General features: G+C 46.7%; 2 protein-coding genes across 5 annotated transcripts in view; both read right to left on the reverse strand.

Moving 5' to 3' along the window:
* tigara (TP53 induced glycolysis regulatory phosphatase a) overlaps positions 1-8,784 on the reverse strand; it is a 9,144-nt gene extending 360 nt beyond the window's left edge. Inside the window, exons 1-6 of one of the 2 annotated variants that reach the window (XM_032546547.1) lie at positions 5,723-8,784; positions 5,187-5,224; positions 4,947-5,068; positions 1,927-2,004; positions 1,721-1,831; positions 1-361 (exon numbers count right to left, since the gene is read on the reverse strand). The exon at positions 1-361 is cut by the window's left edge and continues 360 nt beyond it. In XM_032546547.1, coding sequence (XP_032402438.1) covers positions 1-361; positions 1,721-1,831; positions 1,927-2,004; positions 4,947-5,068; positions 5,187-5,224; positions 5,723-5,760 — 748 coding nt within the window. In that variant the 5' untranslated portion in view covers positions 5,761-8,784. Of the gene's footprint in view, positions 362-1,720; positions 1,832-1,926; positions 2,005-4,946; positions 5,069-5,186; positions 5,678-5,722 lie in introns of those variants that run through there. The other variant, XM_032546541.1, reaches the window with a different exon arrangement.
* Positions 8,785-8,913: 129 nt separating this feature from the next.
* The window catches only part of ccnd2a (cyclin D2, a), a 116,660-nt gene continuing 99,278 nt past the window's right edge, over positions 8,914-26,295 (reverse strand). For all 3 annotated transcript variants that reach the window (XM_032546527.1, XM_032546518.1, XM_032546509.1), the window contains 4 exons: positions 25,718-25,933; positions 24,311-24,470; positions 18,004-18,152; positions 8,914-11,992 (listed from right to left, as the gene is read on the reverse strand). In XM_032546527.1, coding sequence (XP_032402418.1) covers positions 11,819-11,992; positions 18,004-18,152; positions 24,311-24,470; positions 25,718-25,933 — 699 coding nt within the window. In that variant the 3' untranslated portion in view covers positions 8,914-11,818. The remainder of the gene's footprint in view (positions 11,993-18,003; positions 18,153-24,310; positions 24,471-25,717; positions 25,934-26,295) is intronic.

A 26,295-nucleotide genomic window follows, 5' to 3' on the forward strand; every position in this document is an offset into this window, starting at 1 on the left:
CCTGCTTTGCCCCCCCCACCCTGTGAATGAACACACAGCGCATGCCTGACACCACAAAGCGCGCCCCCTGCCGGGCCACCGTCAGGTTGAACCTGCAGATCCCCGCGTTGGGGCTCAGCGAGAACATGCGCTTCCTGTCGCAGCCTGTAGGGGCGCTGCACCGCAGCTCCTCCACGAAGTAACGCACCGCCACGCACATGTAGGCGCCGTGGGAGACAACCAGCGCGTGGGCGTGGAGGGCCCCTATGCCGTCATCAAGCCCCCCCTCAGCAGAGGAGACATCAGCGCCCCCTGCAGGCCAGTGCTCTGCCCCGATCTGCTGCAGCATTTTCTCCATGAACTGCTGGACCCGCAGCTTCACCTGGAGAAGCCAAAATCTGGATTATTCATCCTGTCATCAGAGGAAAATGGGGCTTTTTTCACTCATATTTTCACCCTGTTATTCATTCATTTATAAATGTCAGTTTCAAACTAAATATTTAAGCTAAATATTTAGTTTGAAACTATATTTACTTAGTAAGCTAATGTTGCACACTCGAACAAAAGTGATGTCGAGACATGCGGTGGTTGTAAATTTCCTTTACTTTCATTTTTTTCTGAAAATACAAACAATATTCATAAATCAGACGTGCGTCACAAAATGGCTGCTGTGTTCTACTGAGCTTACGCTCTTCAACACAGAAACTTAGGACCCAAGGACCTGAGTGAAGTTGGCCCCCCCACCTTCTTCAAATCAGACAAAATTAGAGTCAAACGTTTGTGCTGGTTTGTGCAGCAAAAATTTTCGTTTGTGCTGCTATCATTTTAAAGATATAAAGAAATGTTTTTAGAGGTCATCAAAGGTCAACCAGCCCCCCCACCTTCTTCAAATCAGACGAAATGGGTGTCAATCAACTCGGCTACGTTTGTGCTGGTTTGTGCAGCAAAGATTTTCATTTGTGCAGCTATCATTTTAAAGATATTAAGAAAAAAGTTCTAGGGGTCATCAGAGGTCAACCAGCCCCCCCACCTTCTTCAAATGAGACGAAATGGAGTTATGTTGGTTGATAAAGGTCTTTCAACATGGATAACACCAAAAATAACATTTCATGCACCAGAAGGGCAACTTTGAGTGCATGATGACACTCAAAAAATATAAAGGTTGAATGTAGTGTTATTTAAACAGATTAAGCTGTTATTGTAAAATGTTGTTGAAAGTTCTGTGCTATGAATTGTAAAGCCAGATAATCCAGATAAATAAAAGTCATTTGTTAACAATTGTGATCATGAGTTGGTCATAATGGAATAACTGAAGCTTCTCTGCTTTAAGTTTTCAGTCATATGTTCAAAGCAAAACCAGCCGCTTGACATCAAAAGGTTTCAACTGTAATTGATATCTTCAAAGCCGAAGCAGCACAAATGAACATTTTTGCTGCACAAACCAGCACAAACGTTTGACACCAATTTTGTCTGATTTGAAGAAGGTGGGGGGGCCAACTTCACTCAGGTGACCCAAGGCTGCCCTAAGCGCCTGTTCAAAACTCATTTCACTCTCAGCCAGAATAGTTACCAACATATATATGAATGTTCAGCTTAACGTGGACACTGAAAAACAGTGATTTTAGATAGATAATTATTTTCCTAGCACCCACCCGCTGTAAACACGTGTTTGGATAAAGAACTTATGGGCTGTCTGCTGCCACCTAGTGGCCAGTCGCTGAATGACTAACAGATTCCTGACCTGATCTGGAGTCTCGCCCTCCGGAGGGGTGAAATCCAGGAACGGTTCCCCCGCCGCCCTGGCCATGTCTCTGAGGTCCTCAACCCGTCCGCCTTCTGCGACCCCAAAACTCTGGGAAATAACGAGGCATTCACACAAAAAAAGCTTTAGCATTCTTCAATTAAACCTTTTATCTGGAGAACCTATTTCCATCAGAAATCACCTACTTTCTCTTTTAGTAAAGGGTCACACACCATCTGGAGCCGCAGACAGCTGCTGTTCTGCTGCATGATCTTCTCAGCAGTCTGCAGGTCAAATCAAAGCAGACAATAATGATGATGATGATGTTGAAGCTCCTGAAACATCAGCGCCCTTTATTGGATCAGAAACATGTTGAAGTCTGAAGGTTGGTCTCCTGTGATCAGAGCGCCTTCAACATGTCTGCTGTGATTCCCTCATGGCTGAGAACTCTGCTACTGATTTGGTGACTCCATTTTATTTTTCAGAGTAAAGGAGCTCAACAAAAGTTTTATGCTATATATTTCAAGTGAGAATCTCTTGAAGCCCTCTTGAGTTTTATGACCGAAAGTTTGTGGGTACGAATACTTCTGGAACGAACTGTACACTCAAACCTTCACACTGTAAACAAGCCTCCGGCCACCAGGAGGCAGCAGTGCTCAGACTAATCAACAGGCTGCCTGTTGAACCCAGCAGAAGAAGAAGCCTACCAACGTTTGTGACGTGGAAACAAAATGGCAGCAGAGGGAAGGAAAGTGAGTCCGATGAAGAATTAAGGCAAGACAGAGATTTTCTTTTTTAAATACAATAATTATATTGTATAATATTTACATTATAAATAAAGATGAAATATTACCAGAAGGAAGATGCAAAATTACAAGGAAAAACTAGAAAATGTCTGAAGAAATTTAAGCGGGGCCCGCCAAAGTGTGCCCGTTGGTTGGAACCCAGCGTTCTGATGCTAAAAATTAGCATCAATGCTAAACTTAGCCAAAGTATAGTCAATAGCATGTGGAGAATCAAAAGCATGTTGACTAACATGGACTTATGCCATTAAGTATGTTAAAATTAGTGTATAAGTTAAAATTAGCCAAAATGCTAATGTTAGCAGACAGAATTCTGTCTGTTCTGAACAAAGCAGTCCGAACAACTTCTTCCGGTTAAGGATCCGTAAGAGCGATCCTCAAACCGTTTGAAGTGTATAAGAGTGCCATTTTTCGTCTCCCATAGTAACACAATTCATATCTGTAGCTCTCTCCACACTAACCTGATAGTAAAGGCCTGAGAGGAATATTCAGGTTTTTATTTTGAAATTTTCAGTAAGCTTTATTTTAAAGTTCTACACTAATCCTATGATTAACAGTGTTTGGGTTAAATCAGTTATATAATGCCCAAAACATTCTGCTCAGCCCGCCTCTGTAGGCACTGAGTGTCCGCCATGTTGTAGTTCTGACCTTCAGTCATTGTAGTTCTAAAGAGCAGCTGGACCTTCAGCCAACACTGAGAGAGACAGAGAGGTTGGAAAACAATTCTGTCTTTGTGAGACACCCAGTCCGTTTTTCTGAAAAAAGCAGTCCGAACAACTCCTTCCAGTTTGGGAACCGTGATACGTATTCGAAAACCGTTCAAAGCGTATGAGAGTGCATTTTGTTGTCTCTCATAGTACCGCAATTCATACCTGTAACTCACTCACAGTAATAGCAGAGATGAGAGAAAAATGGTGTGTGCTGAGCTCTGAAAGTTTTCAGAAAAATGAATGGCTGAGAGCGTCAGTTATCCTGGCGCATGACTTCGCTCTGAAGCACCTTGACAGAAAACCGTAAGGCCTAGAGAAATTTCGAAAACATTTTGCGGGAGCAGGCATTTGGTGTGATGTCATGACCGGCTTTCATACCAGTAGAGCGATATTTGTTGGCGTGACGGCGATTTCAAAATTATTTTGGGGGTCAAAAATCCACTCCGTTTCTCACTGTAACGGCGCGGCAGTTGGTGTCACTTACACTCTGCGTTTCGGCAGTTGGAAATTTTGCTCATTTTTTGCTTTTTACGTCGCCATTGTAACTCCAATCCCCAATAAAAATATTAGCTCCCTCCTTGGCATCAAGCCGCACGTCTTGATACCATTTTTGAGGGGCACACGCAGCGGTACGAGCCGCATTAACGGTAATGGAAGATTACTAAATAAATAAAGAGACATCGTATAGGTGCCTGCCAGGCATTACATATTATATTACCTATGTAATGCCTGGCAGGCCCCAAACATTTTGTTGAGAAAATCCTTGAGCAGCTCAGTTCATGGACTCAGTGGTTTTCTTAATTTGATGCTGATGTGTTTAAAGTTTTAGTATTTTCTTATTTTAAAATCCAATACCAAATATACCTGAGCAGTCTTCATTTTAACTTAGTTTTATAGGCAGGGACAGATTTTATTGTCATTCAACTGTACAATTAAAAATGTACAAATTGTAAGAAATTTTGTTGCAAGGCTTCAATAATAATAAATAAATAATAATAAGTAATAGTAAAAGGATCGACATAAATGTATATAATAAAAGATTGAAGTAATGGCAGTTTATCATCCTTATGGCATGAGAGATGGAGCTGCTGAACCTTTTCCCCTGACCCTGCTGAGGGCGAAGGATCCTGGAGCGGCGTCGAGAAAACTCAGTCCCAGTGATTCTGTCTGCTGTCGTCACGACGCCAGTCAGAGTTTAGATGATCCAAACAGGCAGAGATGCTGCTGTCAGTTTGTTCTCTGCAGGAAGTGGTGAGGATGACAGGAGGTTTGTTCTCCTCATCCGACGTAAAAACTGCAGACGTTGCTGAGCTTTCTTCACCAGACCAGAGATTTGGAGGAACCAGGTCAAAGCGCCAATAATCTGCATCCCCAGGAATTTGATGTTCTCATTACATAGTGATTATGAAAATAGAAATTTATTCTGGTAATAATAAAAAACTCTTGTTTGGCCCACATTGTGGTAAAGTGACTGGCAGCAGAAAAGACCAAAAGTAAGACAAAGTCTGCGTAACCATCTGGTTTATCATGAATGAAAAACTTTAAGTTTTATTTTTAATACATCAGCTTTGATAATCAGGTAATAACCAGACAAATAAATACTATCAGATTCACAATAGTATTTCAACTCTGGGTCTTGAAAACATGCTTGATGGTCATGGAGGGAATAACGAAGAACCAGTGCATAAAGTTCTGCTGCAGATCGGGTCTGACCTGCCGGGCGCGCCGCATGTCGCTGCTGAACACGTTGCTGAAGCCAACGTCTCTGAGGTAAGAGCCTGCAGCCGCGGCCTGCTGCAGACCCGCTTCTGACAGGGAGGAGTCCACGGCCTGGCCTAGGAAATGGATCAGAACCAGAGGATTCAGAACCAGAGGAATCAGAACCAGAGGAATCAGAACCAGAGGAATCAGAACCAGAGGAAATCATAAAGATGCTGCAGATCTTCCTCCTACCTTGTAACAGTCCTGCCTTGTTGTACTCTGTCTCTCCGCTGCACAGAACAGAAGGTTGATGGGAGTCATCATCCATCATCCATCCATCCATCATCCATCCGTCATCCATCCATCATCCATCCATCATCCATCCGTCATCCATCCATCATCCATCCGTCATCCATCCATCATCCATCCGTCATCCATCCATCCATCACCCCCCAGCCCCTCCCCTCTGACTGAGTTATCAATAACAGTAAAGTCGTGTTGATTCTGCCACCTTGTGGTGAATGTGCGCTACAGCAGTGTTCACTGGGCTGACCATTAAAACCAGTATTATGAACTGGGAAGCAGTAAAAGCTGCTTCTCCATGCTGACTGGGTCCCATTGAGTTCTGACCTGGAGCGTTACCATGACTACCGGACACCTGCTGCGTTGCTTCATGCGACAGGAGACATGCAACCAGGTGCAGCCGGTTCACCAACACACACACACACACACACACACACCCCCACACACACACACACCCACACACACACACAGAGCAGGGCACCTACTGCCGAACCAGGGTGAGTCCGACCCGCAGCGCCTTCATCCTGCAGCCGCTCCGCTCCTGGGTCGGGGCGTCCTACCAGAGGTCAGTCTGCCCACGTCCAGCCTCTGCGTGAACTCTGACCCCTTCAAACCGGAGCAGCGCCCGGCTGTGACGTGGGAGGAACATGACGCACGCCTTCCAAAATAAAACTCCGAAAAGTGAGGCAGACATTTATAGATTTATTCTGGTTCTGGTGCATTTCCTAAACAATCAAACTATAAAACATGTTTTAAAACCTACAGAAAGGAGCAAAGCGTTCATTCCTCTAAACCAGTGGTCTCCAACCTTTTATTACCGCGGACCGGTCAAGACTTGGCAGTTTTGCTGCAGCCGGGGGTTTGGGGGGGAAATGCTTCTGCATGTTGGTGTTCCCACTAAAGCCTTTTTGTTTTATTGCCCCGATTTTCCCTTTACGACAGTCTTCCAGCGTCCTGCAGCGTGTGCTGTGTAACGTGGTGATGTGTTGAATATGTCCGATCTACAATCGTTCATATTCAACTTTGTCTCGGCCCGATTATCCAGCCTGTGGGGTTTTTACTGACTGGGAGCGAAACGCAGCCTGTTGAATGTGACAGATAGCCAATCAGAAAGCGCGGTGACGTAAGAACGGAGGGGATCCCAGACAGTTGTCATGGCAACTGAGACATCAGAGGTGATATGTGGAAATGTTTATTACTATATGTAAATGTCATTTTTATATATGTTTATTATATGTGGTTATGATTATTCAGTTAAAATGTTAACTATGATAAAACATAACTCACCTCCAAATCATAGAGCAGCAAATAGAGCAGCTGCTCCGCCATCTTTTATCAAACATCTTTTCTTTTTGTTTTTTATCGCTTAAAATGAGCCACAAACTATCACTGCTGCTTCTACATCGTCATCCTGTTTGATTATTCTAAATTCATGTTTGGTCTGTTGGGGGTTTTACTGGATTTTCTTCTGGAATCGGTTCTGTGGTGTGTTGCTGCTGGACTCACGAACCGACCGAACCTGTTGGACTTTTATCGGCTCTGTGGTCACAGAGGTCTGGAAAATCGGCCCACAATCCTTAAATGGTGTGAACCAGACCTAAAACTCACAAACTCCTCTCGTCTCGTCTCTCCACTGCCCTAACGCTCTCTGACTCTGGTCGCTATGGTAACGTTTAATATCCCTTCAAAATAAGATACAGATGCGCCACAAAAACAAACATTTTACTTTGGTGAAAACTTTAACTCAGGATAACGACTAATGGAGCCCTGAGCTTGTTTCTCTGCAACCAGACGGTCCATCTGGGAGAGACGAGAGACGATGAGACCGGAAGTGTTGCTGATGCTCAGGGTTCTTGGTCTCTAGTGGAGAAGCAGCTTGAAGCTTCATTGCCTCATTAACATCCGGTCACCATATCATGCAGAGCTTGGACTGTGGGAATCACCTGCCGGGATAAATCCATCCTCCTGTCTCTTCTCTGGGCCTTTTCCCTTCGCAAAGAAACTTTACAAACAATCTGATCCGTTTCTGACTCATTTTGCTGCTTGTGGCTCCATGTTGGCGGCAAGACGGAACCGAGAGAATCCGGTTAAAGGACTTTCAAAATAAAAGATCCTCCACACTCAAATAATTCATAAAACGGAAATATTTAATTATTTCTTGCGCGGCCCGGTACCAATTGGTAATTAGTTTTTACTGCAGATCATAGAAAGAAAGAAAAGGAATTCATTTATAGCAAACATCAGAAACTCCATCTGGGTACAGCGTAAAAAATTAGTTTCATCTGAGAGAAAATATTCAATCTAGAGGAAAGTTCTGCAAAAATGATGAAGAAATGCATAAATGAAGTGATTTTAATGATTAGTTATGGTTGTAGTAACCGAAGCGATGAAATGAAGACTGTTGGTTTTACAGGAATGAATATTCATCACCAGGTGTGTCGTCCATTTTGACTGAAGGTCAAAGGTGAAGAGCTAAAACAGCTGGAGCTCCAGAAGGATTTTCAAAGAAGGAAGTGCTGCCATGATTAGTAAATGTTGTGCAGGTTGAAGTTATGAGAATTTTAATTTGATCAGAGAAGCGCACCAACACTGAAAAAATATCCTCTTCAAAACTATCATGCAGAAAAGTTATTCATAGGTTAATTTGGTCTTATTTCAAGACATATTTGCTCCAGAAACTAGAAAAAATACTTGGAAGGGTTTCATGGTTTTGCAGTGAATGCAACAAAAAAAAAGTAATTTAATCTGAATTGACTCCACTGACAACAATTAATTTTAACACAATAATATCATCTGGTTGAGCATCTGACCTCTTCATCAATCACGTTATTTGGTCGTAGTTGTTAAATGATCTAATTATATTAAACAGTTTTTGCCATGTGGGTCAAAACTGTAAATTAACGGAATTTAGCAAAATGTTTTTTTACCTGCATAAGTATAAACAAAACAAAATCCTAATAAAGTTAAGAAGTTTGATTTCTGTAGAAAACTGAACTGTAAATCGTTTCATGATGAACCTGCAGGTTTACCTTGTTTAAAAGAAAATCTGACAACATTTTAAAATTCAATTTTTATATTATTTTCTCTCCATTTTTGGTGTTTATTCTCAGCAACAAAAACAGAAATAAAAACTCCACCTTTTCTCACCAAAGTCCGTTTTGAGTCAAACTTCCTGGATGTTTGAGGTTCTGTTTCCTCCAATGAGCAAAAACAAACATGTTGGGTTGAACCAAGAATAGCTTCCATTTTAGTCTGGGCTAAAAAATGTTTTCAATCCCCAGACCGCACTTTGGACCACCCTGCATGAAAGTCAATCTGTGATGGCGAACAGTCCAGCAGATCAATGCAGAATTAGCATTTAAATGATCATTTTAATATGAAATTACCCAGAATTTATTCTGCTGTTACTGGAAAATTCATTTTTTAGAAAAATGTTCATCCTGTTGCATCGCTTTATCTTCAAAGACAAATGATTCTTTCATTAACATGAATACTTTTGGGATTAACTGTTACAGACGCATCTTGAGAGGACACCAACTGATCAGAACCGCCTGAAAGAACAAATCCAACAGAACCACTTTAATTACTACAGACGGCCGCCGTGGCGTCACACCCTTCAGAGCAGAAGTTTATTGAGGTGCATGATGAGCACCAGGAAACGACCAATCAGAACGTCTCACATACAGAATCCATTTTATTCATGACATTCATGGTGATCATGGACATGGAAAGCAGAAACTTTGGCCATCCTGGGGATTTTCCCCTCTGTAGCACAGAACAAGTCAGCTGTAGCACCAACACAGACAAGCATGAACATGCATGGCGTTTCAGGAAGTTTCCTCCTCTCTTCCTGTTGTGGTCAGAGTCCAGCTGAAGCTTCGCTTAGTTCCTGTCGTTGCTCATGGAAACAGTAGGAATGGTTCCTCCTGCCTCTGCAGAGGTATATGTGATGGATCTGTGTGTGACCGAGTCCAGTAATCCTGAGGCATGGCACGCCCTGAAGAAGAACGTGACGGAAACAGGAAACAGAAAACAGGAAATGAAACGTCCCGTCCATCCATCTGTACGAGGAACATTTCCAGTCAAATCCTCGCCTCACCTTCTAAAACCTTCTACTTTGTTTCTGGATGTATCTCTTAAGCAGTAAAATAATTATATTATAATACAAATGTTTATAAAATAGCAGCACACAAGTGACACATCACAACTAGGTAATGTTATTTTGTATAAATGAAAAATTCATAGCTCATAGCAGCGCAAAAAACACAATAAAATATCCACACTTTTTGTTGTTGACATCTTCACACCGCGGACCGCTCTTCACTTTGGAATACAGTATCTCTAAAACCAAAACCCCCACAGTGGGTCTGATGGCCCCCTAGAGAAACACACACACACACACACACAACACACACACATACACGCTGAACTGTGGCATCGATATAAAACACACGCTGCACGAAATCTGCAGGAAAAAGTAATCATGTTCAGGAGAGAGCTTCCATCAGGCCAAAGGATGACGGGGCAGAAACAAGTTGGGGTGGGACATGGAAAATGAAAACCAGAGTCAGCCACATGAAACCGGATCCGGAACCAGAACTGGAGCCGTTTCTGGGGAAGCGGAACGAGAAAGTTTGGGTTCTTTTGAACAGAGCCTGTTATGGCTACAAACATCACAAACAAACACGGGCCCCATGTGAGCCGGGTTAGGGTGGTGCAGTACTGAGGGGGCCCACTGAGTTCAAACTGGTCTTTTTTTTTTTTGGTCTGGGTTCAAACTGGAGAGGTTTAGGGGATCTCTCCACCTGTGGCTCTCTGCTGCCCCCATGTGGCTCTCTGCTGCCCAACTGTGGCTCTCTGCTGCCCCCATGTGGCTCTCTGCTGCCCAACTGTGGCTCTCTGCTGCCCCCATGTGGCTCTCTGCTGCCCACCTGTGGCTCTCTGCTGCCCCCTGTGGCTCTCTGCTGCCCACCTGTGGCTCTCTGCTGCCCACCTGTGGCTCTCTGCTGCCCCCTGTGGCTCTCTGCTGCCCACCTGTGGCTCTCTGCTGCCCCCATGTGGCTCTCTGCTGCCCACCTGTGGCTCTCTGCTGCCCACCTGTGGCTCTCTGCTGCCCCCTGTGGCTCTCTGCTGCCCACCTGTGGCTCTCTGCTGCCCCCTGTGGCTCTCTGCTGCCCACCTGTGGCTCTCTGCTGCCCCCTGTGGCTCTCTGCTGCCCACCTGTGGCTCTCTGCTGCCCACCTGTGGCTCTCTGCTGCCCCCTGTGGCTCTCTGCTGCCCACCTGTGGCTCTCTGCTGCCCACCTGTGGCTCTCTGTGGCTGATGCAGATAAATAAAAACAAAATGTCAAGTAAAAAAAAAAAAAATCTAATCTTTTCATCGAGAAAGGAAAAGCAGAGTCTCCGGATTCGAACCGATCCGATCGGGTTCTGCATGACTATCTGATTGGATCATCTGGGGGGAGTTTTAGCAGGACTGGAGGACAAGCTGCTGCTGGAATCTGCAGCAGGTTCTGGTTCTGGTTGGGATCCAGAGAAATGAGGAATGAAAACTCCTCACTCCTGGCCCGGAGGCCGTTTGATTTGAGCTTCACCTCAAAGTGCTTAGCTATTAAAATCATAAAGGGAGCCGGACGGGACCCCAGCGGGCCCCCGGCCCTCAGGTCCAGCTACACATAAAGGAAAACATCAGACAGTTCTGCTTGATCCACTCCAACCTCTGCAGCTCCTCCTGCACCCTGTGCAGCTAATGAGGGCCGCGCCCCGGCCCCTCCTCGGCCCCCGGCCCGGCAGTAAGAACCTCTGGGTCGGAGGTGAAGCCCTGATGAGACAAAGTGTCTCTCTGCTAACGCACCTGTCCCCCGTTAGCTCAGGTGAGCTGCAGCACGAGGCTGAACAGCTTTCACACACACACACACACACACACACCCACACACACACACACACACACACACACACCCTCTCTCTCTCCAGCCAGCTGCATCCTCAAACCGATGCAAACAAGCAGCCTGAACCAAAGGAGCTCATGAAGTTCCAAAATATTTTTGATGGTATCAATAATTATAAATATTACTAATAACTGTTATCGTTCCAGCGGTTGCCTGGCAACGGGACCATCTGCTCTACACAGTTCTGTCCGTCCATAGAGGTGGACGATCTGGCAGTGGAGGACTCGTCCTCTTCGTCCACCGCCTGCAGACGGCGAAAAAAATCATCTTTGCAAATAAAAATAGAAAAAGGATCATCTGCAGTTCTCCTGTCTGCAGCTGTAAAGGCAGAATGATTCCCTTCTGCATCCAAGGCAGCGCAGCTTCACCAGGCTTGTTGCTTTTACACTAAAGCATCAGAGAAAATCTATTTCATGTGCAGGAGGTTTGGTTTTTTTTTTGTTGCTTTTTTTTGTTTTTGCTTGAAGAAAAGATCAACTACAAAACTAGCCAGCACTGTCCTTGTATTTCTTTAAAGGCCTTGTGTTTTTAAAAATTTTTTGCTCTTTTGTTCTTTTTTTCTGCTTTTATGAAGACTGAAAGTTTTTTTAAAAAAGATTCTTGTAAATCCTGTGCATCGGCGCCCTCTGGTGCTTCACAAGTTGACGTCACGGACGTCTGTGGGCGTGGAGGCCTGGTCCAGCTCCTCCAGGCCCTTCCCGCTGGGGCCCCGCTGCGTCTGCTGCTGCTGCTGCTGCTGCTGCCGGCCCTCACGCAGGCTGCTCTCCAGGACGCGCTCGATCTGCTCCTGGCACTCCTTCAGAACGTCCTGCAGGGAAACGCTCACATTTCAGGTTCCACAATTCTCACATACTGGGTGGTTCTGTGTGTAAATACAGACATTTATTATGAAAGAACCTGAGCGGAACTTCAGAGGAACCCCAGAGGAACCCCAGAGGAACCTCAAGGGAAAACCATAGGAACCCCAAATTAACCACAAAGGAACCTCAAAGGAACCAGAAATTAACCACAAAGGAACCCCTGAGGAACCCCAGAGGAACCTCAGAGGAATCAGAAATTAACCACAAAGGAACCCCAGAGGAACCTCAGCGGAACCTCAGAGGAACCAGAAATTAACCACAAAGGAACCCCTGAGGAATTCCAGAGGAACCTCAGAGGAACCTCAGGGGAACCCCAGAGGAACACCAAAGGAACCCCAGAGGAACCCCAGAAGAACCTCAGCGGAACCCCTCTCTGCTGCTCCAGCTGTGCAGCCAGAGCTGAGGGTTCCTCCAGCCCACCAGGGTCGTCTGCTGGGACCTTTCCCCACGGTTCTCCCTGCTCCCCCTTCTTCCTCCGTCATTCCCAAACATTCAAACTTCAGCAGTAGCCCTGACAACAGCAACTGAACACACAGCCAGCATTAGAGCAACATTAATTGCATCCACCTCCTGTAGGAAACACAAAGGCTGTGCTTTTTTAATGATAGCCGATGTGTCCGCCTGCAGGGCATCCATCCGAGGCCCAGACTCCTCTGGTTCCACCATCAAAGGCCGCCGAGGCAATCAGACAATCCACCTGGGAGCTGAAATCCTTAGCAGCAAGGAGGACCAAAACACGCCGCGCTCCTCCTCCACGCCGAGTCACAGGCCCGTGGAGTCCACTTTAACCCGACTCCAGTCTAGGCAGACTGGTGGGGAGACGTCTGCCTAGAAACTCCGGTTTGTCTGGTGAGGTGTGATTGAATTCTGACCTGTGGTCCTCCAAACCTCGGTCTGGGTTCAGTTGAAGTGAATGCCAAGTGGACCGCTCCCAAAGCAGGAAGTGGACTACAAAGTAGGGCATTCTGGGTAAATACAAAAAGAGCCAACATGCTAGCCTCCTGGTCTTTAGTCAAAGACTAAAGAGAAATCCTCCAGCCACTAAAACCTGACGGCTCAATTTCAGATTCCATTTGGTGAAGATAATGGGCTCTTTGCACCTCAGCTTCCACGTTCGGGGAAAAGCGGCTCAATCGTTTCCGATCTATTGAAAAAGGCTCTTTCCACTGGGTGTTTGCAGGGCTTGTCCAAGGTAACAGTTAATGATGAACATCGATCCGAAGCCCCGACAATAAGCTGGAGAAAGGTTTTTAGATGTTCGCCTCGTTATACACAGATACGAAGGTGAGTTTTACTTTCTTTAAACTTTGTGGCTAACATTAGCTTTAGCTTATGCTAGACATTTTTCTTGTAAAAATGTGCTATTTAAGTATCTAAACATTTTTCATCCATTCTAACGGACAATGTTTTTACCTTGTTTTCAAGTATATTACGTGGTTTATTGTCGTTAGTGTCAGAGACCAAGTAACGGGGATTTTACAGTTCAGGCTTTTTGCTTCTGAAGCCTGAGGAACAACAAGCCCATAGCTTAACAGTAGAGCAGCTCTGGTGTCGGAGTTCTAGTTCAGCTGACGGTTCAGGTTCAGTTGTTGCTTTTAGAAAAATATGTCCGTGTTCCTTAAGGTCTCCGTGTTACTTCGCTTTATTAGTTTTGCATGTTTCTTGTGAAGCAGGACGGTGTTTACAGCAGTGTGTACAGGCGGGTCAGTTGCTCGGCTGTCTGGCTCTGGTCTGCTCTCTGGTTCCCATAAACTCTTTCAGGCTGAATACAGAAGTGATTCCATGGAAATAACACAGGAGGCTCCTTTACCTTCTGCTTTAGGCTGAAGAAGTTGATCCGGAGTGAAGTGAAGGCTGTAAACTTTGCTGTGCAGCGTTAGCTTTAACTGGTAGCGACGAATATTTACAAGCCATCATCTTCTTAATTCAGGATCGCTTGGAAATCCATGAAAACTTAAAAGCCCATTATATTAGGAAGACAGAAATGTTCATAGTATTGTTTTATTTTCGTCTGAAATAAGACTTTGTCTTTTCTAGCTGTCATGGTAACTCAAAGCGGAAAAAAAAGAGCCGCATTTGCGCATGCGGTTGTGACGTCAGCGCGGCAGGTGCAAAGAGTCCATTGTGCTCAGTGTCTTCAGAGGATCTTGGTGCAGCGCCCCCACAGGCCAGGAGGGGAACAGGTTGCTCAGAGGGTTTGGTTGGTTTGACTCAGAGCAGAGAGAAAGAGAACCACAGCAGCTGGAGGTGAAACAAATGATGAAGTTTTGGTTCCAATAGAACCGGGTCTATGGGACTATGAATACGTCCACAGAAAGGTCAAAGTGTTGTAAGGAGAGGAACCATGATTGACGTCATTAAGGAGCTCCAACCTTCTGCAACATAGCTCAAACACTACCCCCTGGTGGCGAAAGATGACTAAACATGGCAGTATGTTCAGTATGCATGCAAACACATGATGAGCCTTACAAGAGGCAGCCGGGGTCAGGATGGAGAGAGCTGGGTGAAGGAGCAGCTCTTCAGGTACCAGGAAGCCAAAGCTAATCTAAACCTGATGGGGCCCAGATGTAGCCTGCAGTGCTACTGGACCCAGCTCTCCCTCACATCTGAAACACTGGTGGGGAGATGAACATCCCTGGGGGACCAAAGGTTGCAGGGTCAAAGGGCAAACGGCATGACACTTTGAAAGGTAGAGATGTGGGCTGGAACCTGGAATCACAGCCAGATTTCAAAAGAAGGATTGCTAACAATGTGCAAAAGACGACAGCATTGCTGTGTGTTTGATGATCACTGCAAGAAACGGGATGTTAGGTCCATTTTGAGTTACCTCTAAAAGCCCCATCATGCTCTGCATACGTCGCTCCTGGGAGGTCAGAGCGTTCTTGAGGTGGACACGATGCAAAAGTACATCGAACACGTCTGCATAAACTTACATACTACGACTGAGTGTTTGGTGTCTGCAACACTGAGCTGATCATGTTGAGAATCGATGCAACCAGTCACAAGGACGTGCAGCAGATAGGCTGCTGCCCCCTGTGCCGGGAGCGGTGGCCTCTCAAGTGGAGAAGAAACGGCAAAGAAACTCATCAAACTGCTAGTACCCAATAGGATGGTGGAAGTTGTAGGAATTTGTCAGAAGGAATGTAGGAAATTGGTACACTTTACTGTGAAATGACCAACAGAAGACTCAAGATGCTGGGTTAGGTTTGTTGGTCAGAGCATGGACTGCTGCAGGACAGATCACCTTGGAACGCATGGAGGAAACCCGAAAAGCATCGTCAGTTCAACATTTGAAGAAGTTTGCGGCTACTATGAGAAGAGTGCGCTCACCCATAGATTCCAACAAACATGAGCCCCATAGGTCATAAAATCTGAAGCCCTGTCAGAATACGAAGAGCAGTGCAGAACATGCAAAGGAGCTGCCTGTGTCTTACCACAGGAATGCAGGCCTTCGCTCTTAAAAGACATTCTCCCTCCATCTCTGCAGCTCTAAAAAGCAGCATTTGGGATCCCAAGCCAAGCCTTCTGGGCTTCACTGGAGAACCTTTAATGACTTCAGTGTGTGACTACTGGAAACATGTTTCAGAGCAGCTCAAGGTTCGGAATAATGCAACTCCTGGAACCGGAAACCACATGAGCCGGCTCTTCCCCTTCAGCCCCGGTCCTGGAGGGCCCCAGCCCAAGCTCGCATCGTTCTGCATGGCTGCGCCGTAGCGACACGTGCGCATCATCACTGGGCGGCCTTCGTGACACTGGCAGCAGGGGAAGTCGTGCAGACAGACAAAACCAAAAGGAAGAAATGTGTGAAGCCGAGGAATGTGATTTAACTGCTGCCTGCACCACAAGAGACAGAGTTAGGAACATCTGAAGCAAACACCCAGAGGCAGACTCCGAGCCCCGGCCCAAAACAGCATGTCTGAGCACTGACACTGGGAAAGCAGAGACGCCTCATGACTGAGAGTTTCCACAAGTTCCAACAGAAAGCATGACCTTTTGCTTTCTTTGGCCTGGGTAGCCAAATATCACAAGCCATGATCTTTCAAAATAAAGCGTGCTTGTTTCAGCACTGCTGATGAGAGCCACAGTGGGACAGAAACAGGAACGGAGGGCGAAATGAGAAAACGTGTTTCCGGTGTCTCAGCATGTGACGCTGAATGAACAAAAACACACGAATTGGAGAAAACGGGCATCAAACAATAAAATCCAAGAAGCGGCGGTCCACTTCTCAACCCCGACATCCTGTTTTAATCCAGCAACCAGAAGCTCCAGGGCAGAACTCAGTCAACATGCCAACATCACGGCTAACACAACCCACAGGCTCCACCCAGACCTGAAATACACACAGACTTCACAAATATTAGGAATAGTCTATGAAGCAATTTAACAGGGCCCTCCAGTCTCAGGGGCCTCCAGTCTCAGGGGCCTCCAGTCTCAGGGGCCTCCAGTCTCAGGGCCCTTACTCGCTAGCAGCATCCAGAAGTTGCTTGTATTTTTCAGTCGTGAAGCAGAAGAGAACTTTTCCTTAGTGCAACTGCAGACGTGATGCTTTGGTGAATATCACAACCCTCCAGGTGTGTGCGGTTGAAGCAACATGCATTCTTCCAGTGACCCGGCCCCGTGACTCGGCCGTATCGCGTTTCCCCTGGCGGATTGCAGCTTTTGGATATCAGGGAGGGAGGTGCTGGCTGCAGCAGCTGCTGGTGCTGACATGAGTCGCTTTCACTTTGACATTTAGCTCGGCTGAGACGCTGATCTTGTGCTGCGACGCTCTGCAGCGTGAACGCTGCGGCTCAGGCGACCTCTGAACTGTTCTGTCCCTTTGCTCCACATGTCGAGGAAACTCAGCGTTGCTGTTAGCTGCAGAGCTGGATTACTGCAGCTCCTCCTGCATCGCATTAGAGAGGATTCCCTCTGTTCAGCCTCCTGTGTTGCCTGCGAGCTGCGGCTTGTCTGAGTCCAGGAATGTTCAGAGCCCATCGCAGAGCGCCAAACATACGGCGGCTCTGTGCTACTCAAGACAGATGTTTGTTTTTCCACTCTGAGGCTTCAACAGCTCCACGCAGAGGGAGCTCTGCTTTCCAGCAGCAATGCATCATGGGCCGGAGGCAGGCGGGCTGCTTCACCTGCTCTTCCTTCTGCTTCATCTCCAGATGCTGCTGGTCTGACAGAACCCACTCAGCTGTCTTCAGGCTGCAGGAACCAACCAGAAATCAGCTGCAGCGCCACACCACTCAGATCCTGATGGCTCATTTCATCACTGATGGAAGCAGTCGGAGTCAGTGAACGCATCACATCCCAACCGACCACTTCTGGTCCCACTCCACATCCAAACAGAATCGGGTTAGAAGCTGCAGCTCCACTAAAGGCCGCTGCTGTTAGCTGTTAGCTTCCTTTTAATCAGCTTCCTGCTGACTGTCTGCTGACGCTCTCAGCAATTTTACAATCCATCCAGAGACGGCGGCCATCTTTACTGTGATGGCTGTCTTTGCTGCCGTAAACAGAGCGCTGCTGGGGGACGGCTACGTTCTTCTGTTAGTCGCTTTGGGGTCAGAAAGCGTTCACACAGAAGTCTGACTGCGGTGGGCTTTATTTAGTGGCATGAATGAATACGCAGAAATCAGAACTGAGCATCAACACCTGTACGCTAGAGGCAGCCTGACCTGGAGCCGCTTCAGTAGCGGATTCTCCAACGAGACGCAGAGGAGAGAAATTGTTGAAGAAAATCTCAAAATCTGCACCACAAAGGAAAAGGCATAAATACTGAGATGGTTCTGGTGTCAGGATTTTTGCTCCTTATGGAAAACTGGATGTCCAAACGCACGTGTGAAAAGTCCTGACGACAGATTAATCAGTTGTGATAATGTGATTTATCACAAAGTTCCCAGCTGAGACGCAGGAAAACCTTCCTGCTGTCTGAGAAATTCATCCAGATGAGAGCGAGTCAGAGCGGCACACTCACCACCTCTGTGTTGGTGATCTTGGCCAGCAGGTCCGTCAGGCTGTCGCCCCACTGGGATCGGTCAGCCGAGTCCAGCTGCAGGCCGCAGATGGCCGCCCCCACACTTCCTGTGGCGATCATGGAGGGGGGATACATGGCGAATCGGAAATCTGCAACAAAATTCAATTCAGTTACATTTCAGGGTGAAACTTGGCTGCAAACATCCTTAAAGTCTAATTTGTTTCTTTAGCAGCATTGGAACAATAGGGGGCGACAAAGAGACATAAACAATATCACTGCAAGTTGTCCTGTAATTAATCACAACTCATTTTTAAACATTGATCTATAAAATAAGCAACATTTTAAAATAACCCATTCGGCTACTAAATGAGTAAACAGATATGAGCTGAACCACAAAAATATTTATAGTTTTTTTTTTTTTTTTTAGAACTTACATTTTTATTATTTTTACAGAGCAATAATACAGCCATACATCAATGGTACATAACACAAGTGTTGACAATATGAAGTTTTCCATAAAATAAACATCTTGGCATGATATCTTTCAACCTCAGCATCACATTTGTAGACTCCTCACCATACAACATTAAAATAAGGATTCATTTTGGGCAGGATAGCTAAACACCATATGCCAAGAGACAAACTTGTTAGGCTTATTTACATCAACAGAGCTTCTGCTGCCCCCTGCTGGCTAAAAGTGTTTTTTTGAAGTCTTAATGAGTAGGTTATCTGTTCCATTTTATACAATTCCCTTACTTTTTGAATCCATAAGTCATAGGCAGGTGGCTCCAACTGCATCCACCTGATTGTAATGCATTTCAGGGCTGCTGTAAAAAGGACATTTAGCAGATATACTTTGGCCCGTCCTTGCAAACCATCTGGTATAATACCAAGTAACGCAACTGTAACATCCTTTGGTATAACTTCCGGGAAGATTTGGTTTATAGCCCTGTACACCTCATCCCAAAAGTTTTGAAGTTTGGGGCATGACCAAAAAATGTGTGTATGATTGGGGACAGCTGAGCCACAGTTTCTCCAACACAAGCTTGGTACTTTAGGATCCATCTTGGAAACTACATCTGGGGTCCTGAAATATCTGCTAATAATTTTCCATTTATATTCCCGCCACGTATTTGAGTTTGTGACTCTATGTGCCTCAGTCCAGACTTCCTCCCATGTTTCGTCAGAGATTCTTTTGGCCGTCTCTGCCTCCCATCTTTGTTTTGTCCAAGTGGTTCGTTAAGGTTCATTGACAGAAATACACTATATAACTTTATCAATTTTTTCCTCCCCCTTTCTGGTAATGGGTTACTAGGTTTTCTATTGGTGTGGGATTCAGTACTCTTTCCCAGTCCCAGACAAAAAAGAGCACAACTGTAAATATCTAAAGAAATCATTTTTCTGGAGATGAAAATTCCTACATAACTCTTCAAATGACATAAGGCTGTTCCTGTCGATCAACTGATGAAGAAATGGAAGCCTCTGTTCGGCCCATTTAGAAAACTTTTTGTCTAAGAAATTGGGTGTGAAAGATTTAATATGTCCAATGCTTGTTAATATTGATAAACCTCTTGGTAGCTTGAAAGAAATTCGCACTTTGTTCCAAATGTTAAGTGTGGTTTTAGTCCACAATGGCAGATCCTTTACTGGAATATCTAAAAATGGCTTTAATACCTTTAATGGTACTGAGCACTTTGCTTGCTCAATGCTCAGCCATCTTGTTTGAGAATCTGTTGGATCCATGAAATTAGAGGCTTTAACTGAGCTGCCCAGAAATAGTATTTCAAAACAGGAAGATTGAGGCCGTCTTACTTCTTTGTAGTGTTTTATATTTTATGCGAGGGCGCTTGCTTTGCCATATGAATTTTCATATAATTTTATCCAATTCAACAAACGTGGACTTTGGTTTGATAACTGGTAACATCTGGAATAAATACAAAATATTTATAGTTTTAACCTTCAGCTTTTCAGGCATCAGATCGGAGAAAAGTTTTTTCTATCTATTCATCATCAGAGAGGTTCACAAAGCTGCTGCTGCTGTGGATGCTACATTAGCATTAGCTGCACTGTGGACGCTACATTAGTGCTAGCTGCTGCTGTGGATGCTACATTAGTGCTAGCTGCTGCTGTGGATCCTACATTAGCATTAGCTGCACTGTGGACGCTACATTAGGGCTAGCTGCTGCTGTGGATGCTACATTAGCGTTAGCTGCACTGTGGACGCTACATTAGTGCTAGCTGCTGCTGTGGATGCTACATTAGTGCTAGCTGCTGCTGTGGATCCTACATTAGCATTAGCTGCACTGTGGATGCTACATTAGTGCTAGCTGCTGCTGTGGATCCTACATTAGCGTTAGCTGTGGATGCTACATTAGCACTAGCTGTTACTGTGGATGCTACATTACTATTAGCTGCTACTGTGGATCCTAAATTAGGGCTAGCTGCTACTGTGGATGGTACATTAGGGCTAGCTGCTACTGTGGATGCTACATTAACGTTAGCTGCTGCTGTGGATGCTACATTAGCGTTAGCTGTTACTGTGGATGCTACATAAGGGCTAGCTGCTACTGTGGATGCTACATTAGGGCTAGCTGCTACTGTGGATGCTACCTTAGGGCTAGCTGCTACTGTGGATGCTACATTAGCGTTAGCTGTTACTGTGGATGCTACATTACATTAGCTGCTACTGTGGATGCTACATTAGGGCTAGCTGCTGCTGTGGATGCTACATTAGCGTTAGCTGTTGCTGTGGATGCTACATTAGCACTAGCTGTTGCTGTGGATGCTACATTAGCGTTAGCTGTTGCTGTGGGTGCTACAATACATTAGCTGCTACTGTGGATGCTACATTAGGGCTAGCTGTTGCTGTGGATACTACATTAGCATTAACCGCTGCTGTGGATGCTACATTAGCATTAGCTGCTACTGTGGATGCTACATTAGGGCTAGAAGCTACTGTGGATGCTACATTAGCATTAGCTGTTGCTGTGGGTGCTACATTACCATTAGCTGCTACTGTGGATGCTACATTAGTGCTAGCTACTACTGTGGATGGTACATTAGGGCTAGCTGCTGCTGTGGATGCTACATTAGCGTTAGCTGTTGCTGTGGATGCTACATTAGCGTTACCTATTGCTGTGGATGCTACATTAGCATTAGCTGTTGCTGTGGGTGCTACATTAGCGTTAGCTGTTGCTGTGGATGCTACATTAGCGTTAGCTGTTGCTGTGGGTGCTACATTACCATTAGCTGCTACTGTGGATGCTACATTAGGGCTAGCTGCTGCTGTGGATGCTACATTAGCGTTAGCTGTTGCTGTGGATGCTACATTAGCGTTAGCTGTTGCTGTGGATACTACATTAGCATTAACCGCTGCTGTGGATGCTACATTAGCATTAGCTGCTACTGTGGATGCTACATTAGGGCTAGAAGCTACTGTGGATGCTACATTAGCATTAGCTGTTGCTGTGGGTGCTACATTACCATTAGCTGCTACTGTGGATGCTACATTAGTGCTAGCTACTACTGTGGATGGTACATTAGGGCTAGCTGCTGCTGTGGATGCTACATTAGCGTTAGCTGTTGCTGTGGATGCTACATTAGCGTTACCTATTGCTGTGGATGCTACATTAGCATTAGCTGTGGGTGCTACATTAGCATTAGCTGTTGCTGTGGGTGCTACATTAGCAGCTCAGAACGTTTGTATATAAAAACTGGTTCATCACATTAAAATGTGTCTTCAGTGAATGGAGATAAATATGTTAACATTCTGGCCCTAAAATAAGCTAAACTGAACTGAATGTAATGTTTTAAGTTGTGAGTTCAGGTGTCGTTTCAACAGAAACAGTTGGACGTAAAGCTTCCATCTCCACAGTAAATAACTTCAGTTTCATTCAGTTGGTTTAAACTGTAGGTGTCAAACTCCAGTCCTGGAGGTTCGCTGTCCTGCAACACCTGAACAAAATAATCAGGTCATTAAACCATTTCATTCCAGTGTTTTGTACCTGTGACTCATCTAAAACCCCAGGTTCAGATTGTCTCTGGGTTAGCCGCTACCTGCTAACCCACATACAAGGGTTTACCTGGTATTTCTGTTATTTTCAGTTCTTGCCACCCTGAAACAACATGAGCTGGAAAGTCAGCAGTCAGCTCATAAAGCTGGCCTGCGCTGTGGCGGTTCGCAGCGCAGCTCCATAACGACCTCAGGTCTGGATAATGAGGTTCAGTCGGCTTGTAAAGGAGCTGAAAAGCAGCCACCCTCACCGGCTCCCCTTTACCCGGCCGGCCCCTTTTCTTCCATCTCCTCAGTAAATCGTGCGCTCGCTGAAAAAAGCCCCACAGCGCTTGGAATAGCGGGAATAAAGAGGCTCAGTGCCTGTGCCAGCGCGCGCTGCTGTAGGTCCTTTTTCCACGTGTGGTCACAGGCGCGCGCCTCAAAGACCAATAACCTTGTTAGCTCCCCTCTCTGTCATTCATGATGCAAATGAGACAGCTTGTGAACGGCCAGAAGCCCGCGAAAGACAGAGAGACACTTCTCCTCTCTCCCCCTCCTACCTTCCTCTGTGGAGGACACATGGCCGCTCGGAGAGGCACGGAGGGCCGCAGGAGGCGCAGAGAGCTGCGCGCTTTGTGGCTGCAGCCGGCAGCGGCTGTTAGCATATTAATGCAGAGTGTGACTCCATTGTCTAGAGTCACCACCTGACCTCACCTGACCTCACCCAGTGGCCCTCCAGTCCTCTGAACCGAAAGACACAACTCAGTGAGACGCTGGACAAAGGGAGGGGAGATATGTGGAATGTGTCGTGGAGCAGATTCTATGTTAAATCGGCCTGCCATACGCCCCGTCCAGACCTCTGAGGCTCTGCAGGAAGAATAGAGTGGCCCTGCAGGGACCCCGCCCCGTTCTCTGTTCCTGGGCTGTAGGGGGCCATGGGGGAGCGGGGCGGCCCCTCATTAGCATACGGTCACATTCAGCAGAGCGGCGGCCCTTTGATAGCTGCAGACCGCCTCATCCACCAGCCGCTCTCTCATCTGGTGGCCCAGTGTTGACAAATAAATGACCTTATTATACCCCCCCCCCCCCCCCCAGCATTACATCACCCCTCCAAGAGGAGGGAGCTCATAAAGCCATGCATGGATTTACTGTAAGGCTGCAGTCAAGAAACACACAGAGCACAGATGCAGCTCTGTGCGGCCGGCAGCTGCCTGATTTGTCACCCAGACAGGCCGGGTCTGTAGAGCACCACAGCAGACCGGGAGGGGAGGGGAGGGGGCAGTTATCACCTTTTTGCCCCCACTGATGTTCTTGCTGAGCATAAACTGTGTTTGGCTCAAGGTCCCCATCTTTCTGCCCCAGGAACCTCGTACAGTCTAACCCCGCTGCCCCTGGGTTCCTGCCCCTCCCCCTGGGCTCCTGCCCTTCCCCCTGGGCTCCTGCCCTTCCCCCTGGGCTCCTGCCCCTCCCCCTGGGTTCCTGCCCCTCCCCCTGGGCTCCTGCCCTTCCCCCTGGGCTCCTGCCCCTCCCCCTGGGCTCCTGCCCCACTCAGTGCGATGGTAAATATGGAAATGATGGGGGCGTGCTGTGGTGGTGCAGGGGGTTAGAGACTGAGGCCTCCCACGTTTGGAGGCCTCAGTCCTCGACGCGGACGTCGCGGGTTCGACTCCCGGTCCCAGCGACCTTTGCCGCATGTCTCCCCGCCTCTCCTCGCCCTCCTTCCTGTCTCCCTACTGTCACAGAAAATACGAGCCGCTAGCGCCGCAAAAACTCTTCGGAGAAAAAAAAAAAAAGGAAATGATGGAAAGCTTTAAAACTGAAGCCAGAAGAAACAAAGTGTGATTCCAGACCTGATGATACCGCTGATACAGTATCGGTATCATGATACAGCATGATACCGCCACTACCGATTCTGGTGAGATTTTATGACGCAGATAGAGATTATTTTATGGATAATTCTGACAATTAATTAATTAATCAGATAAAACCTGCAGAACCGGGTCAGTACCTTCTGGGCTCCTGGTTCCTTTCTATCATCTGGAACCAGCCGACCCGTTCACCTGTGACCTCTGACCTCAGGACATTTCCTCCAATCAGCCGCAGCTCTCTGGACTTTTGTCTTCTTCAGATCGTTCTCTATAAACCTGAGAGGTTGTGGGTTAAAATCCTGGTTCTGGTAGCAGAACCTGCTGGTACCAACAGATTCATCATAGATCTTCCTCATCCTCACCTCTGATGCACATTAGCATGCTGCACGCTAACATGCCGATTGGACGCAGCGCACAGACAAACCATCCTCAGTTCTCCTCCTACCTGTGGCGCAGAGGGCGATGAAGGTCTGGACGTGTTTCCGGATCAGAACCAGCTTGTCGTCGGCCAGCGGCAGCCTCCGCACGATGTGCTCGATGAAATCGTTCGGCGTCACCGCCGCCAAGTTCCACTTCAACTTCCCCAAAACCACGAGCTCCCATTCCTGCAGAGAGAGGAACGACATTCAGAACGCTGCGGACCCGAACCCAGAGCCGGACGGGCCTGCGTGTGTGTGTGTGTGTGTGTGAGAGCTGCTTTCATTGTTCCTTTCACTTCCTGAAAGAGGTGACTCATGAGGAGTTGGTGAGTAATCTGAGGGATTAAATCTTGGTTTGTCTCTGCAGCGCCGCAGCCTTGTGACTGTAGCTGGTTTCAAACCGCATGGACTGAGTCATGCGACGATTCAATGCGACTGCAGCCAACCTGCAACGCCTCAGCTGAGGAAACCTGAAGGGAAGCAGCAAAGTAATTCCTCCAGAGAACCTGAGCATCAGAAATCCTTCCTCTGCATGTCAGATGGAAAGATGCAGCATCTGCAGCATCTGCAGCAGCCTTGCAACACAGACTGGATGCTGACAGAGTGGCAGCAGCCAGCAGGCAGCCACTTCCTTCTGCTTCTGCCTTCCTCTGGTCACACCTTCTGTGCAACATTCTGGTTCCTTTACAAGAAACAGTTACTAAAGACAAGCGGCGCACGGGCGGCGGCGGCGGCGCAGCGATCACATGGCCTGAGCAGCTGATCTCTGCTTCCTGTGTGAGCATGGCAGCCAAACTGCTGCCTTATACAGAAACAGAAGCAGTTCAAGGACTCGGAGCTGCTGCTGCTGGAAACCAGAGAACCAGAAACTTTCTGCATTTCTCTGCCCAGTTCAACACAAACCAGCGACAGAACCAAAATCAGAACCATGGAGACGGGCTCAGTGGGTAGAACCAGAACCTGATGCAACCGCAGAGCCACCAGATGAACGACTCATTAAAGACAGAAATATGAAAACAGAAGCTGATGAGGACTACAACTGTGTGTGTGTGTGTGTGTGTGTGTGTGTGTGTGTCCCTCTGTCCCATTTTGGCTGACCCCGTTGATCTGCGCAAATATCTGCCGCCAGGTGGCGGTAGAGACCGCGTCACTTCCTGCTCCGTACAGTAGCAGCTGGAGGCTCTACAGTAGAAACTGAGCCGCTGAAACAATTCACTGCGGAACTTCAGCGTTTTATGCGCATCAGATGGAGAAACGGCGCAGATTATTAGCACATTATTAAAATGGTATTAACCTCTGCAGAAGCTAAATTAATGCAGTGAACAAGAAAATAAGACTATGCAGAAAAACGTGCAGACTTTTCCGTCTTAATGCAGTTGATTATGACGCAAGCAGAGGAAGATTGGAGGTGATGTGCAGCAGCTGCAGCTCACCAGCAGCTCCTGCGGCCTGATGGAGTTATCTGTGTAGATGCAGAGCTTCTCTGCCGTTAATGGCCGCGTCTCCTTCAGCTTGGAGGCCAGGAACATGCAGACTGCGCCCAGCAGCTGCAGGTTGCATTTCTTGATCGGCACCATCGCTAAAAATCTGTCCAGGTAGTTCATGGCCAGAGGAAAAACTTCTTCCTCGCACTTCTGCTCCTCGCAGACCTGAAGAAGAGAGCATGCAGGTGATGAGCTTCTAGATCGCACCAATATTTAACTTTTATATCAAAACTAAATCAGAGATTCATCACATGAAGACAGAATATAATTTCAGTGACACACACAGCTGGGGCCCGGCCAAGAATCTGGCCCAACCCAAACCGGTTGCGACATCAGGCATTAATTCCAAATCAATTTCCTTACAAAGCAGCAGAAAGTGTCGGATCCATACAGTCAACGGAACCACATTCCAGCAATTCATTCAGCAACAAATGAATTCAAGTCGCAAAGAGCCGAGCCAAAAAAACTCCCCGACGGCGCAGCACACGGAAACGGGCTTTTTCCTCAGTCGTCATATTTTCATAAAA

Source organism: Xiphophorus hellerii, chromosome 2, assembly GCF_003331165.1.
Source record: "Xiphophorus hellerii strain 12219 chromosome 2, Xiphophorus_hellerii-4.1, whole genome shotgun sequence".
Classification (NCBI taxonomy): domain Eukaryota; kingdom Metazoa; phylum Chordata; class Actinopteri; order Cyprinodontiformes; family Poeciliidae; genus Xiphophorus; species Xiphophorus hellerii.